The following is an 11,996-nucleotide window of genomic DNA, read 5'->3' as shown; positions in this document are numbered from 1 at the left end:
GATTCAATCGGATTCTTCTGCTCTCGATTGGCTTGTGGCCTTATAAACGAACAAAACTCGTTGAATTTCAGGCAATTTTGAATTTGGCTTTTCTGATTGGCGGTATTACATACCTGGTATGTACATCCATATGTGCAACTGTGTTGTTGTTATACAGCTCAATATTTTAGATTTCTAATTAGTTAATTAAATAGAAGAATCTTGTACTGTTAATTTTGAAATAAATGGTTTGGTTTTAGTTTGCAACATTTGCGTTTACAAAATGCACTCCAGCGCTTGTCGTCAATGTTCTTTCTATCGCATTATTTATTATTATATATGCGATTTCATACCATTCTTGTTATGTTAATGCTCATACTGTAAGTTATATATTTAAATTTAGTATTTTCAAACATTGAAGCTTTTTTAATATAATACATAACATGTTTTCTAAATTTAACGGTACGTTGTTAAGAAGAATTATTGGTATAATAGATAAGGTGGTTAATGTATAAACTTCAGCATATTTATAACGATCTAAAAGATGAGAATGAGATCGCTATTGTAACAAAATATGGAAACATCGCAAAACGTTTCACGGCTATAATGATGTGTAAGACAACATTTATTAATATTTAATCACTTATCAAGCGAACTAGTTTGCGATCGTCAGAAAAATCGCCTTAACCATTTTACTATACTATATGTATATGTTAACATATTAAAGGATGTCGCGTAAGTAAAAATTTTAAGAATAAAATGGAATGAAGGTATATTAGCACGATAAGATTTTTTGTTTCCAATTATTATATTAATATTAATAGTTGAATAATTAATTAAAATGATAAATTTGGACACTTTGAGATTATTAGCTTGCATTAACATTGTGAATTGGTTAATGCACGAAATAGCCTGAAACAATATTATTCGAAAAAAATAAGAGAAGCAATGTTGTAAAAAAATTTCTTCTTTTTATATCTTAGTGTTTGAAGTTTGCTGTGTAATTACTGTCCTGTTATTGACGTTTTTACTGCAACTTCTTGATACTACCTTGCTCGTAGACAAGTCTGAATCACGTTACGTTATGCAGAAAGTTATACCTAAGTACTTCATTGGGCGAGAAAGCTTTCTATATTTAATAATTCCGACTTTATTCGCATCTGCTTCTATAGGAGGTACTACTGTAGTAGCAACAGGAACGATGCTTGTGTCATATATCAAACATACCTGTGGAATGTTTAGAATAGCCAGGTGAAGACATTAATAATTATTTGATTGTGTAACATAGTTCTCTTATTACAGGAGTGTCTATTTTGGTAGAATAAATATTATTATACTAAATTGTAGATATGTATCGCGATTTTTTTATACATATAATGTAGAGGAAAACTATTTTGAACATATCACTTTTTTTAACTAGCCTTTTCTGTTTTTCTTATGACGATTGAAAACATTTTTCTAGACAATATAAAATATAAAAACAAATCATTTTTCTTTTTGTGTTTGGTTAATTGTGCGTAACAAAAAATTTTTACAGTTACCGCATCGAAAAGGCAATGATGATAAACATGCTGAAGAATATTAGCTTGGAAAATGAGATTATAATTTGTAAGGAAATTGCATGTGCTGTCGATATTCATCGCCAAGCTGTCCAGTTAGTATTTCTTACCTAACAACAATAATAAATGCACGTAATAATATTTTCTTTTTGTTAAAGTTTTATTATGCTCGTATATTCCGCTTTTAAAGGATTACTACTTGGCGTAACAGTAGTTGGTGTAATTTGTTTGAGCTGCAATCTTTATAGAGTGAGTTTCTACGTTATTAGATGTAATGTTAATGTAATATTAAATGATTCTTTTGACTTGATATTGTAATTGAAAGAATTATTAACATCGTAATATCTAAATTAAAAGATTTTGTTGCAACCTTGTCTAGAATAATTTATTGTAAAATATATGTACGTAAAACATTAATTACTTTATGTTTTAGTTATCTGAAACTATGTCACGTGACGGCGAGATCGAGCAATGTTATATGCATCTTCTAATTACCATTGCAATTTTTATAATCTTGTTTGTATCCAATTATGCCGGACAAGAAGTTACCGATTACAATAATCACGTATTTCTTACCGCGTAAGAATTACCGACGCGAACTTGGCGCTCGACTTTATCAAGAGATACAAATTAATATATTGTAGTCCATTTTTATTTCGTTTGAACCTATGTACACCATGTGTTATTTTGTTTATATCTTAAAGAATACAAAACACAAAGTGCTTAAAAAAATAGCCAGTATCCAATTTTAAGATATTTTTAACGTTGTGTCCAAACAGTTAAAAATATTTAAATTTTAAAATACAATAATATGCGTTTATAGAGTTATTTATCGTTTGTCGTCGTGATTAACGTTTTTTCAAGACTCCGATTGTCTGTCAGTGATTAAAGTATTGTCCATTTCAGTAGTATGTTAAAATAATGTAAATAATAATTTGACGAGTTAGAATTTCTCAATTAAAATTAGTTTTTTCAATTAAAAGAAAATTTGGTTGCCTTAAAATTCACTTAGGTACTCATAACGAAAATTGGTATTGATTTTATTTTATCCAATTTTTGATTGCTTTAATTGTTACTTTCTAGATACACTGTTCGTTGGTACGTAACACCTACGTACATACAAAAAATGATACTGTTTATCTTGCAAAATGGCACCAAACCTTTCTGTCCGTCTATTGGTGGACTGTTTTCATTCTCCATCGAACTATTCGCCACGGTAAAAAATAACTATATGTATTGTATGTTACGTTCAACATATTGCGTGCATATTCGACATTCGGCATAAATAGTATCGTACAAGACATTCTTTTCTAGTTTACATTGTATTCCAGTTAACGAAGGCATCGTTATCTTACTTCACCGTTATATATTCTATGCAACAGTGAAAGTAGAAGTATTATCTGACAGCATTTTACAATATGCAATATAATAGATAAGGTTCAAAACAAGTAAATATATATGTGAAATATATCAGTTGTCGATTTAATATATCGAGAAAATTTATTAATGCGATTTAGTATAATCTGCGCGAGAATATTTAAATCTTTTAGGTGTCGCTAGTGAACAGTTCGATGATTTGCAGTTTACAATATTCCGTATTTTATTAACTATTTAACTAATGTATTGTTGACCCTATAGGTAAAGTTCTTGATGAAACAACTTCAGCATATTTGTAACACGTTAAAAGATGAGAACGAAATCCCTATCATAAAGTAATACGGAAATAATGCTAAGCGCGTTTTACGGCTGTTATAACCTGTAACATATTTAATATATGTTTTTGTAGGGGCGAGATAAATAGATTATCTAGTAAATGATAGATAATAAATAGAGAATCCAATAAAAGTTTATTGATACTAACTTAGAGTTAATTATTTTTAATCATCGAACCTGGATACATTTGACTAGTATATTTTTATCCGAATACAGGTACAACGTTCGGTGGTATGTAGCACCTTTGCATGTGTTCAAATTTTAATACTGTGTCTTTTGCAAAGGGGCAGCAGAGTTGTTACCCTGAATGTTGGCGGATTGTTCGTAATGTCTCTGGAGCTTTTCGCCAAGGTAAAAATTATCAAAACTTACCCTTCGCCGCGCACCGCCTCGAGTGGCGGCCGATGGGTGGACGCATCTCACCGCGCGCTCACGCTCGACAGTAGGTCAGGTTAATACACGTCTTATAAGTTAGCGGAACAATGGAATGAAGTATAAAACTTCCACGATGAGAAAGGACAACTGCGCTTGCGTGAACTTTGATGAAGAAGTGTGGTGTAAGCATTCTTTTTACGGGACATAAGCATCGCAGGTGACTCTCCCTCGACGTCTTCTCTATCGATCGCTTAATCACTCGTACTTTTTTCCATGCAAAACGTGCGTTTCCATCAAACTGCGAGTGTCCGAATCTCACGATGGCAATTTGTCTACCACCTCATGTTAAATTTATGCAAAATTAAGCAATTTAGTATTTACGCTAAAGAAGAAAAATTATGTAATATTCTGAATATTTGAGAGAGTGGGATATGCGAATCTTTTTCAGTACGTTTTTGCAGTCAAACGCGTACTGTTTCTCGTAGAGTGATGATTTGCATCAATACCTATTTTAGATTCAATCGGATTCTTCTGCTCTCGATTGGCTTGTGGCCTTATAAACGAACAAAACTCGTTGAACTTCAGGCGATTTTGATTTTGGCTCTTCTGATTGGCGGTATTACATACCTGGTATGTACATCCATATGTGCAACTGTGTTGTTGTTATACAGCTCAATATTTTAGATTTCTAATTAGTTAATTAAATAGAAGAATCTTGTACTGTTAATTTTGAAATAAATGGTTTGGTTTTAGTTTGCAACATTTGCATTTACAAAATGCACTCCAGCGCTTGTCATTAATGTTCTTTCTATCGCCTTACTTGTTATTATATACGCGTTCTCATATCATTCTTTTTATGTTAATGCTCATACTGTAAGTTATATTTAAATTTAGTATTTTCAAACATTCAAGCTTTTTTAATATAATATATAACATGTTTTCTAAATTTAACGGTACGAGGAGTTGTTAAGAGGAGTTATTGGTATAATAGATAAGGTGGTTAATGTATAAACTTCAGCATATTTATAACGATCTAAAAGATGAGAATGAGATCGCTATTGTAACAAAATATGGAAACATCGCGAACCGTATCACGGCTATAATGATGTGTAAGACAACATTTATTAATATTTAATCACTTATGAAGCGAACTAGTTTGCGATCGTCAGAAAAATCGCCTTAACCATTTTACTATTTACCTATGTTAACATATTAAAGGATGTCGCGTAAGTAAAAATTTTAAGAAAATGGAATGAAGGTATATTAGCACGATAAGATTTTTTGTTTCCAATTATTATATTAATATTAATATTAATAGTTGAATAATTAATTTAAATGATAAATTTGGACACTTTGAGATTATTAGCTTGCATTAACATTGTGAATTGGTTAATGCACGAAATAGCCTGAAACAATATTATTCGAAAAAAATAAGAGAAGCAATGTTGTAAAAAAATTTCTTCTTTTTATATCTTAGTGTTTGCAGTTTGCTCTGTAATTACTATCCTGTTATTGACGTTTTTACTGCAACTTCTTGATACTACCTTGCTCGTAGACAAGTCTGAATCACGTAACGTTATGCAAAATTACGTTATGCAAGTTGTACCTAAATTCTTCATTGGGCGAGAAAGCAGTCTATATTTAATAATTCCTGTTTTTATCGCATCTGCTTCTATAGGAGGTACTGCTGTAGTAGCAACAGGAATGATGTTTGTGACATACCTCAAACATACCTGTGGAATGTTTAGAATAGCCAGGTGAAGACATTAATAATTATTTGATTGTCTAACATAGTTCTCTTATTACAGGAGTGTCTATTTTGGTAGAATAAATATTATTATACTAAATTGTAGATATGTTTCGTGATTTTTTTATACATATAATGTAGAGGAAAACTATTTTGAACATATCACTTTTTTTAACTAGCCTTTTCTGTTTTTCTTATGACGATTGAAAACATTTTTCTAGACAATATAAAATATAAAAACAAATCATTTTTCTTTTTGTGTTTGGTTAATTGTGTGTAACAAAAAAATGTTTACAGTTACCGCATCGAAAAGGCAATGATGATAAACATGCTGAAGAATATTAGCTTGGAAAATGAGATTATAATTTGTAAGGCTATTGTACGTGCTGTCGATATTCATCGCCAAGCTGTCCAGTTAGTATTTCTTACCTAACAACAATAATAAATGCACGTAATAATATTTTCTTTTTGTTAAAGTTTTATTATACTCGTATATTCCGCTTTTAAAGGATTACTACTTGGTGTAACAGTAGTTGGTGTAATTTGTTTGAGCTGCAATCTTTATAGAGTGAGTTTCTACGTTATTAGATGTAATGTTAATGTAATATTAAATGATTCTTTTGACTTGACTTTGTAATTGAAAGAATTATTAACATCGTAATATCTAAATTTAAAAGATTTTGTTGCAAACTTGTCTAGAATAATTTATTGTAAAATAATAATATATGTACGTAAAACATTAATTACTTTATGTTTTAGTTATCTGAAACTATGTCACGTGACGGCGAGATCGAGCAATGTTATATGCATCTTTTAATTACCATTGCAATTTTTATAATCTTGTTTATAACCAATTATGCCGGACAAGAAGTTACCGATTACAATAATCACGTATTTCTTACCGCGTAAGAATTACCGACGTGAACTTGGCGCTCGACTTTATCAAGAGATACAAATTGATATATTGTAGTCCATTTTTATTTCGTTTGAACCAATGTACACCATGTGTTATTTTGTTTGTATCTTAAAGAGTACAAAACACAAAGTGCTTAAAAAAATAGCCAGTATCCAATTTTAAGATATTTTTAACGTTGTGTCCAAACAGTTAAAAATATTTAAATTTTAAAATACAATAATATGCGTTTACAGAGTTATTTATCGTTTGTCGTCGTGATTAACATTTTTTCAAGACTCCGATTGTCTGTCAGTGATTAAAGTATTGTCCATTTCAGTAGTATGTTAAAATAATGTAAATAATAATTTGACGAGTTAGAATTTCTCAATTAAAATAAGTTTTCTCAATTAAAAGAAAATTTGGTTGCCTTAAAATTCACTTAGGCACTCATAACGAAAATTGGTATTGATTTCATTTTTTCCAATTTTTGATTGCTTTAATTGTTACTTTCTAGATACACTGTTCGTTGGTACGTAACACCTACGTACATACAAAAAATGATACTGTTTATCTTGCAAAATGGCACCAAACCTTTCTGTCCGTCTATTGCTGGACTGTTTTCATTCTCCATCGAACTATTCGCCACGGTAAAAAATAACTATATGTATTGTATGTTACTTTCAACATGTTGCGTGCATTCGGCATAAATAGTATCGTACAAGACATTCTTTTCTAGTTTACATTGTATTCCAGTTAACGAAGGCATCGTTATCTTACTTCACCGTTATACATTCTATGCAACAGTGAAAGTAGAAGTATTATCTGACAGCATTTTACAATATGCAATATAATAGGTAAGGTTTAAACCAAGTAAATATATATGTGAAATATATCAGTTGTCGATTTAATATATCGAGAAAATTTATTAATGCGATTTAGTATGATCTGCGCGAGAATATTTAAATCTTTTAGGTGTCGCTAGTGAACAGTTCGATGATTTGCAGTTTACAATATTCCGTATTTTATTAACTATTTAACTAATGTATTGTTGACCCTATAGGTAAAGTTCTTGATGAAACAACTTCAGCATATTTGTAACACGTTAAAAGATGAGAACGAAATCCCTATCATAAAGTAATACGGAAATAATGCTAAGCGTTTTACGGCTGTTATAACCTGTAACATATTTAATATATGTTTTTGTAGGGGCGAGATAAATAGATTATCTAGTAAATGATAAATAATAAATAGAGAATCCAATAAAAGTTTAATGATACTAACTTAGAGTTACTTATTTTTAATCATCAAACCTGGATACATTTGACTAGTATATTTTTATCCGAATGCAGGTACAACGTTCGGTGGTATGTAGCACCTTTGCATGTGTTCAAATTTTAATACTGTGTCTTTTGCAAAGGGGCAACAGAATTGTTACCCCGAATGTTGGCGGATTGTTCGTAATGTCTCTGGAGCTTTTCGCCAAGGTAAAAATTATCAAAACTTACCCTTCGCCGCGCACCGCGTCGAGTGGCGGCCGATGGGCGGACGCGTCTCACCGCGCGCTCACGCTTGACAGTAGGTCGGGTTACTACACGTCTTATAAGTTAGCGGAACAGTGGAATGAAGTATAAAACTTCCACGATGAGAAAGGACAACTGCGCTTGCGTGAACTTTGATGAAGAAGTGTGGTGTAAGCGTTCTTTTTACGGGAAATAAGCATCGCAGGTGACTCTCCCTCGACGTCTTCTCTATCGATCGCTTAATCACTCGTACTTTTTTCCATGCAAAACGTGCGTTTCCATCAAACTGCGAGTGTCCGAATCTCACGATGGCAATTTGTCTACCACCTCATGTTAAATTTATGCAAAATTAAGCAATTTAGTATTTACGCTAAAGAAGAAAAATTATGTAATATTCTGAATATTTGAGAGAGTGGGATATGCGAATCTTCTTCAGTACGTTTTTGCAGTCAAACGCGTACTGTTTCTCGTAGAGTGATGATTTGCATCAATACCTATTTTAGATTCCATCGGATTCTTCTACTCTCGATTGGCTTGTGGCCTTATAAACGAACAAAACTCGTTGAACTTCAGGCAATTTTGATTTTGTCTCTTCTGTTTGGCTGTATTACATACCTGGTATGTACATCCATATGTGCAACTGTGCTGTTGTTATACAGCTCAATATTTTAGATTTCTAATTAGTTAATTAAATAGAAGAATCGTGTACTGTTAATTTTGAAATAAATGTTTTGGTTTTAGTTTGCAACATTTGCGTTTACAAAATGTACTCCATCGCTTGTCGTCAATGTTCTTTCTATCGCATTAATTTATATTATATTTACGATTGCATACCATTCTTGTTATGTTAATGCTCATACTGTAAGTTATATTTAAATTTAGTATTTTCAAACATTGAAGCTTTTTTAATATAATACATAACATGTTTTCTAAATTTAACGGTACGTTGTTAAGAAGAATTATTGGTATAATAGATAAGGTGGTTAATGTATAAACTTCAGCATATTTATAACGATCTAAAAGATGAGAATGAGATCGCTATTGTAACAAAATATGGAAACATCGCAAAACGTCTCACGGCTATAATGATGTGTAAGACAACATTTATTAATATCTAATCACTTATCAAGTGAACTAGTTTGCGATCGTCAGAATAATCGCGTTAACCATTGTACTATTTATGTTAACATATTAAAGGATGTCGCATAAGTAAAAATTTTTTAATATACTTTTATACCATTTTAAGAATAAAATGGAATAAAAGTATATTAACACGATAAGATTGTTTGTTTCCAATTATTATATTAATATTAATATTAATATAATAATTGTATTATATTAATAGTAGTATAATTAATTTAAGTGATAAAATTGGACACTTTTTGGGATTATTAGCTTGCGTTAACACTGTGAATTGGTTAATGCATGATAAAGCTTGAAACAATATTATTCGAAGAAATAAGAGAAGCAATGTTGTAAAAAAATTCTTCTTTTTATATCTTAGCGTTTCAAGTTGGCTTTGTAATTACTGCTCTGTTATTGACGTTTTTACTGCAACTTGTTGATACCTTGCTCGTAGACAAGTCTGAATCACGTAACGTTAAGCAAAATTACGTTATGCAACTTCTACCTAAATTCTTCATTGGGCGAGAAAGCATTCTATATTTAATAATTCCTGTTTTTTTCGCAACTGCTTCCATAGGAGGTACTGCTGTAGTAGCAACAGGAATGATGCTTGTGTCATATCTCAAACATACCTGTGGAATATTTAGAATAGCCAGGTGAAGACATTAATAATTATTTGATTGTGTGACATAGTTCTCTTATTACAGGAGTGTCTATTTTGGTAGAATAAATATTATTATACTAAATTGTAGATATGTTTCGCGATTTTTTTATACATATAATGTAGAGGAAAACTATTTTGAACATATCACTTTTTTTAACTAGCCTTTTCTGTTTTTTCTTATACCGATTGAAAACATTTTTCTAGACAATATAAAATATAAAAACAAATCATTTTTCTTTTTGTGTTTGGTTAATTGTGCGTAACAAAAAAATTTTACAGTTACCGCATCGAAAAGGCAATGATGATAAACATGCTGAAGAATATTAGCTTGGAAAATGAGATTATAATTTGTAAGGAAATTGTACGTGCTGTCGATATTCATCGCCAAGCTGTCCAGTTAGTATTTCTTACCTAACAAAAATAATAAATGCACGTAATAATATTTTCTTTTTCTTAAAGTTTTATTATGCTCGTATGTTCCGCCTTTAAAGGATTACTACTTGGTGTAACAGTAGCTGGTGTAATTTGTTTGAGCTGCAATCTTTATAGAGTGAGTTTTTACGTTATTAGATGTAATGTTAATGTAATATTAAATGACTATTTTGACTTTGATTTTGTAATTAAAAGAATTATTTGCAACATAATATCTAAATTAAAAGATTTTTGTTGTTATCGTGTCTAGAATAATTTATTTGGAATAAATGTACGTAAAACATTAATTACTTATGTTTTAGTTATCTGAAACTATGTCACGTGACGGCGAGATCGAGCAATGTTATGTATGTTATATATGCATCTTCTAAATACCATTGCAATTTTTATAATGTTGTTTATACCCAGTTATGCTGGACAAGAAATTACCGATTACAACAATCACGTATTTCTTACCGCGTAAGAATTACCGACGTAAACTTGGCGCTCGACTTTATCAAGAGATACAAATTAATATATTGTAGTCCAATTTTATTTCGTTTGAACCTATGTACACCATGTGTTATTTTGTTTGTATCTTAAAGAGTACAAAACACAAAGTGCTTAAAAAATAGCCAGTGTCCAATTTTAAGATATTTTTAACGTTGTGTCCAAACAGTTAAAAATATTTAAATTTTAAAATACAATAATGTGCGTTTATAGAGTTATTTATCGTTTGTCGTCGTGATTATCGTTTTTTCAAGACTCCGATTGTCTGTCAGTGATTAAAGTATTGTCCATTTTAGTAGTATGTTAAAATAATGTAAATAATAATTTGACGAGTTAGAATTTCTCAATTAAAATTAGTTTTTTCAATTAAAAGAAAATTTGGTTGCCTTAAAATTCACTTAGGTATTCATAACGAAAATTGGTATTGATTTTATTTTTTCCAATTTTTGATTGCTTCAATTGTTACTTTCTAGATACACTGTTCGTTGGTACGTAACACCTACGTACATACAAAAAATGATACTGTTTATCTTGCAAAATGGCACCAAACCTTTCTGTCCGTCTATTGGTGGACTGTTTTCATTCTCCATCGAACTATTCGCCACGGTAAAAAATAAGTATATGTATTGTATGTTACGTTCAACATATTGCGTGCATATTCGACATTCGGCATAAATAGTATCGTATAAGACTTTCTTTTCTAGTTTACATTGTATTCCAGTTAACGAAGACATCGTTATCTTACTTCACCGTTATACATTCTATGCAACAGTGAAAGTAGAAGTATTATCTGACAGCATTTTACAATATGCAATATAATAGGTAAGGTTTAAAATAAGTAAATATATATGTGAATGTTTGGAGAAACGATTAAAACCCATGCAATCTGGGATTTGCGAAAAGATGGTCCTTCTTCATGGTCCGCGCTCTACACCTACTCGACTCGTGCGGACCGCTTCTACGGCCCGCACTTCCAGCCAATCAGGCAAGGTCCTTCTTCATGGTCCGCGCTCTGTACCAACTCAATTCGCACGAAACCTCTCGATGAGCCGCTCTCTCCACCAATCAGATGCGCAATCTGACATGGGCCCTCTCCATGGTCCGCGCTTTTCGACAAGAGGTCAAGCCTTGGACGAAGCAGTGTTGCCAGATTAGGGGATTTCCCCCTAAATTTAGGGTTTTTTAAATCGAATTAGGGGACAAACAGGGGAAAAATTTTTTGGGGGTATTTTTTAGGAGATTGTAATTTTCCGGGAATTTTCTTTTTATTTGTATTAAAATTGCAAAAATCCACTCCAATTGCGCTGAACCGGAACAAACCTAACAATAATATCTCTTTTATTTATATATTAATATATAAATATATATTATATTATCTATATTGATATTGATTATCGACTTATTTCCAAATCCTATTTAGGTATAATACTGAAACTCTATAGTTTACGTTACGTTAATTATAGACTTTCGGTATAATTTATGCTCCCATTGGGAGAAA

General features: G+C 31.2%; 2 protein-coding genes across 7 annotated transcripts; both read left to right on the top strand.

The window, feature by feature from the left end:
* Positions 1-13: 13 nt before the first annotated feature.
* Positions 14-2,972, top strand: LOC105560367. The gene is made up of 9 exons (XM_012009432.1): positions 14-116; positions 240-359; positions 475-592; positions 963-1,230; positions 1,517-1,633; positions 1,697-1,787; positions 1,972-2,117; positions 2,622-2,754; positions 2,870-2,972. Exons 3-9 carry the CDS (start codon positions 487-489, stop codon positions 2,921-2,923), a joined length of 915 nt encoding a protein of 304 aa, XP_011864822.1. The 5' UTR covers positions 14-116; positions 240-359; positions 475-486; the 3' UTR covers positions 2,924-2,972.
* A 649-nt stretch (positions 2,973-3,621) lies between these two features.
* Positions 3,622-7,535, top strand: LOC105560368. 6 transcript variants are annotated; one of them, XM_012009435.1, is made up of 10 exons: positions 3,622-4,256; positions 4,380-4,499; positions 4,618-4,735; positions 5,104-5,383; positions 5,671-5,787; positions 5,851-5,941; positions 6,133-6,278; positions 6,783-6,915; positions 7,022-7,122; positions 7,329-7,535. In XM_012009435.1, the coding sequence occupies exons 1-9, from the start codon at positions 4,116-4,118 to the stop codon at positions 7,073-7,075; spliced, it is 1,200 nt and encodes a 399-aa protein (XP_011864825.1). In that variant the 5' UTR covers positions 3,622-4,115; the 3' UTR covers positions 7,076-7,122; positions 7,329-7,535. The 6 variants fall into 6 exon arrangements, with proteins under 6 accessions (XP_011864825.1, XP_011864824.1, XP_011864826.1 ...); XM_012009434.1 differs by having other exon boundaries at positions 7,241-7,535; XM_012009436.1 differs by having other exon boundaries at positions 4,645-4,735; positions 7,022-7,535.
* Positions 7,536-11,996: the final 4,461 nt, after the last annotated feature.

Source organism: Vollenhovia emeryi, unplaced genomic scaffold, assembly GCF_000949405.1.
Source record: "Vollenhovia emeryi isolate VEMERY1.0 unplaced genomic scaffold, V.emery_V1.0 DF939232.1, whole genome shotgun sequence".
Classification (NCBI taxonomy): Eukaryota; Metazoa; Arthropoda; class Insecta; order Hymenoptera; family Formicidae; genus Vollenhovia; species Vollenhovia emeryi.
Note: the sequence above shows the minus strand (reverse complement) of the source record. Positions and strands in the feature narration are given on the sequence as shown.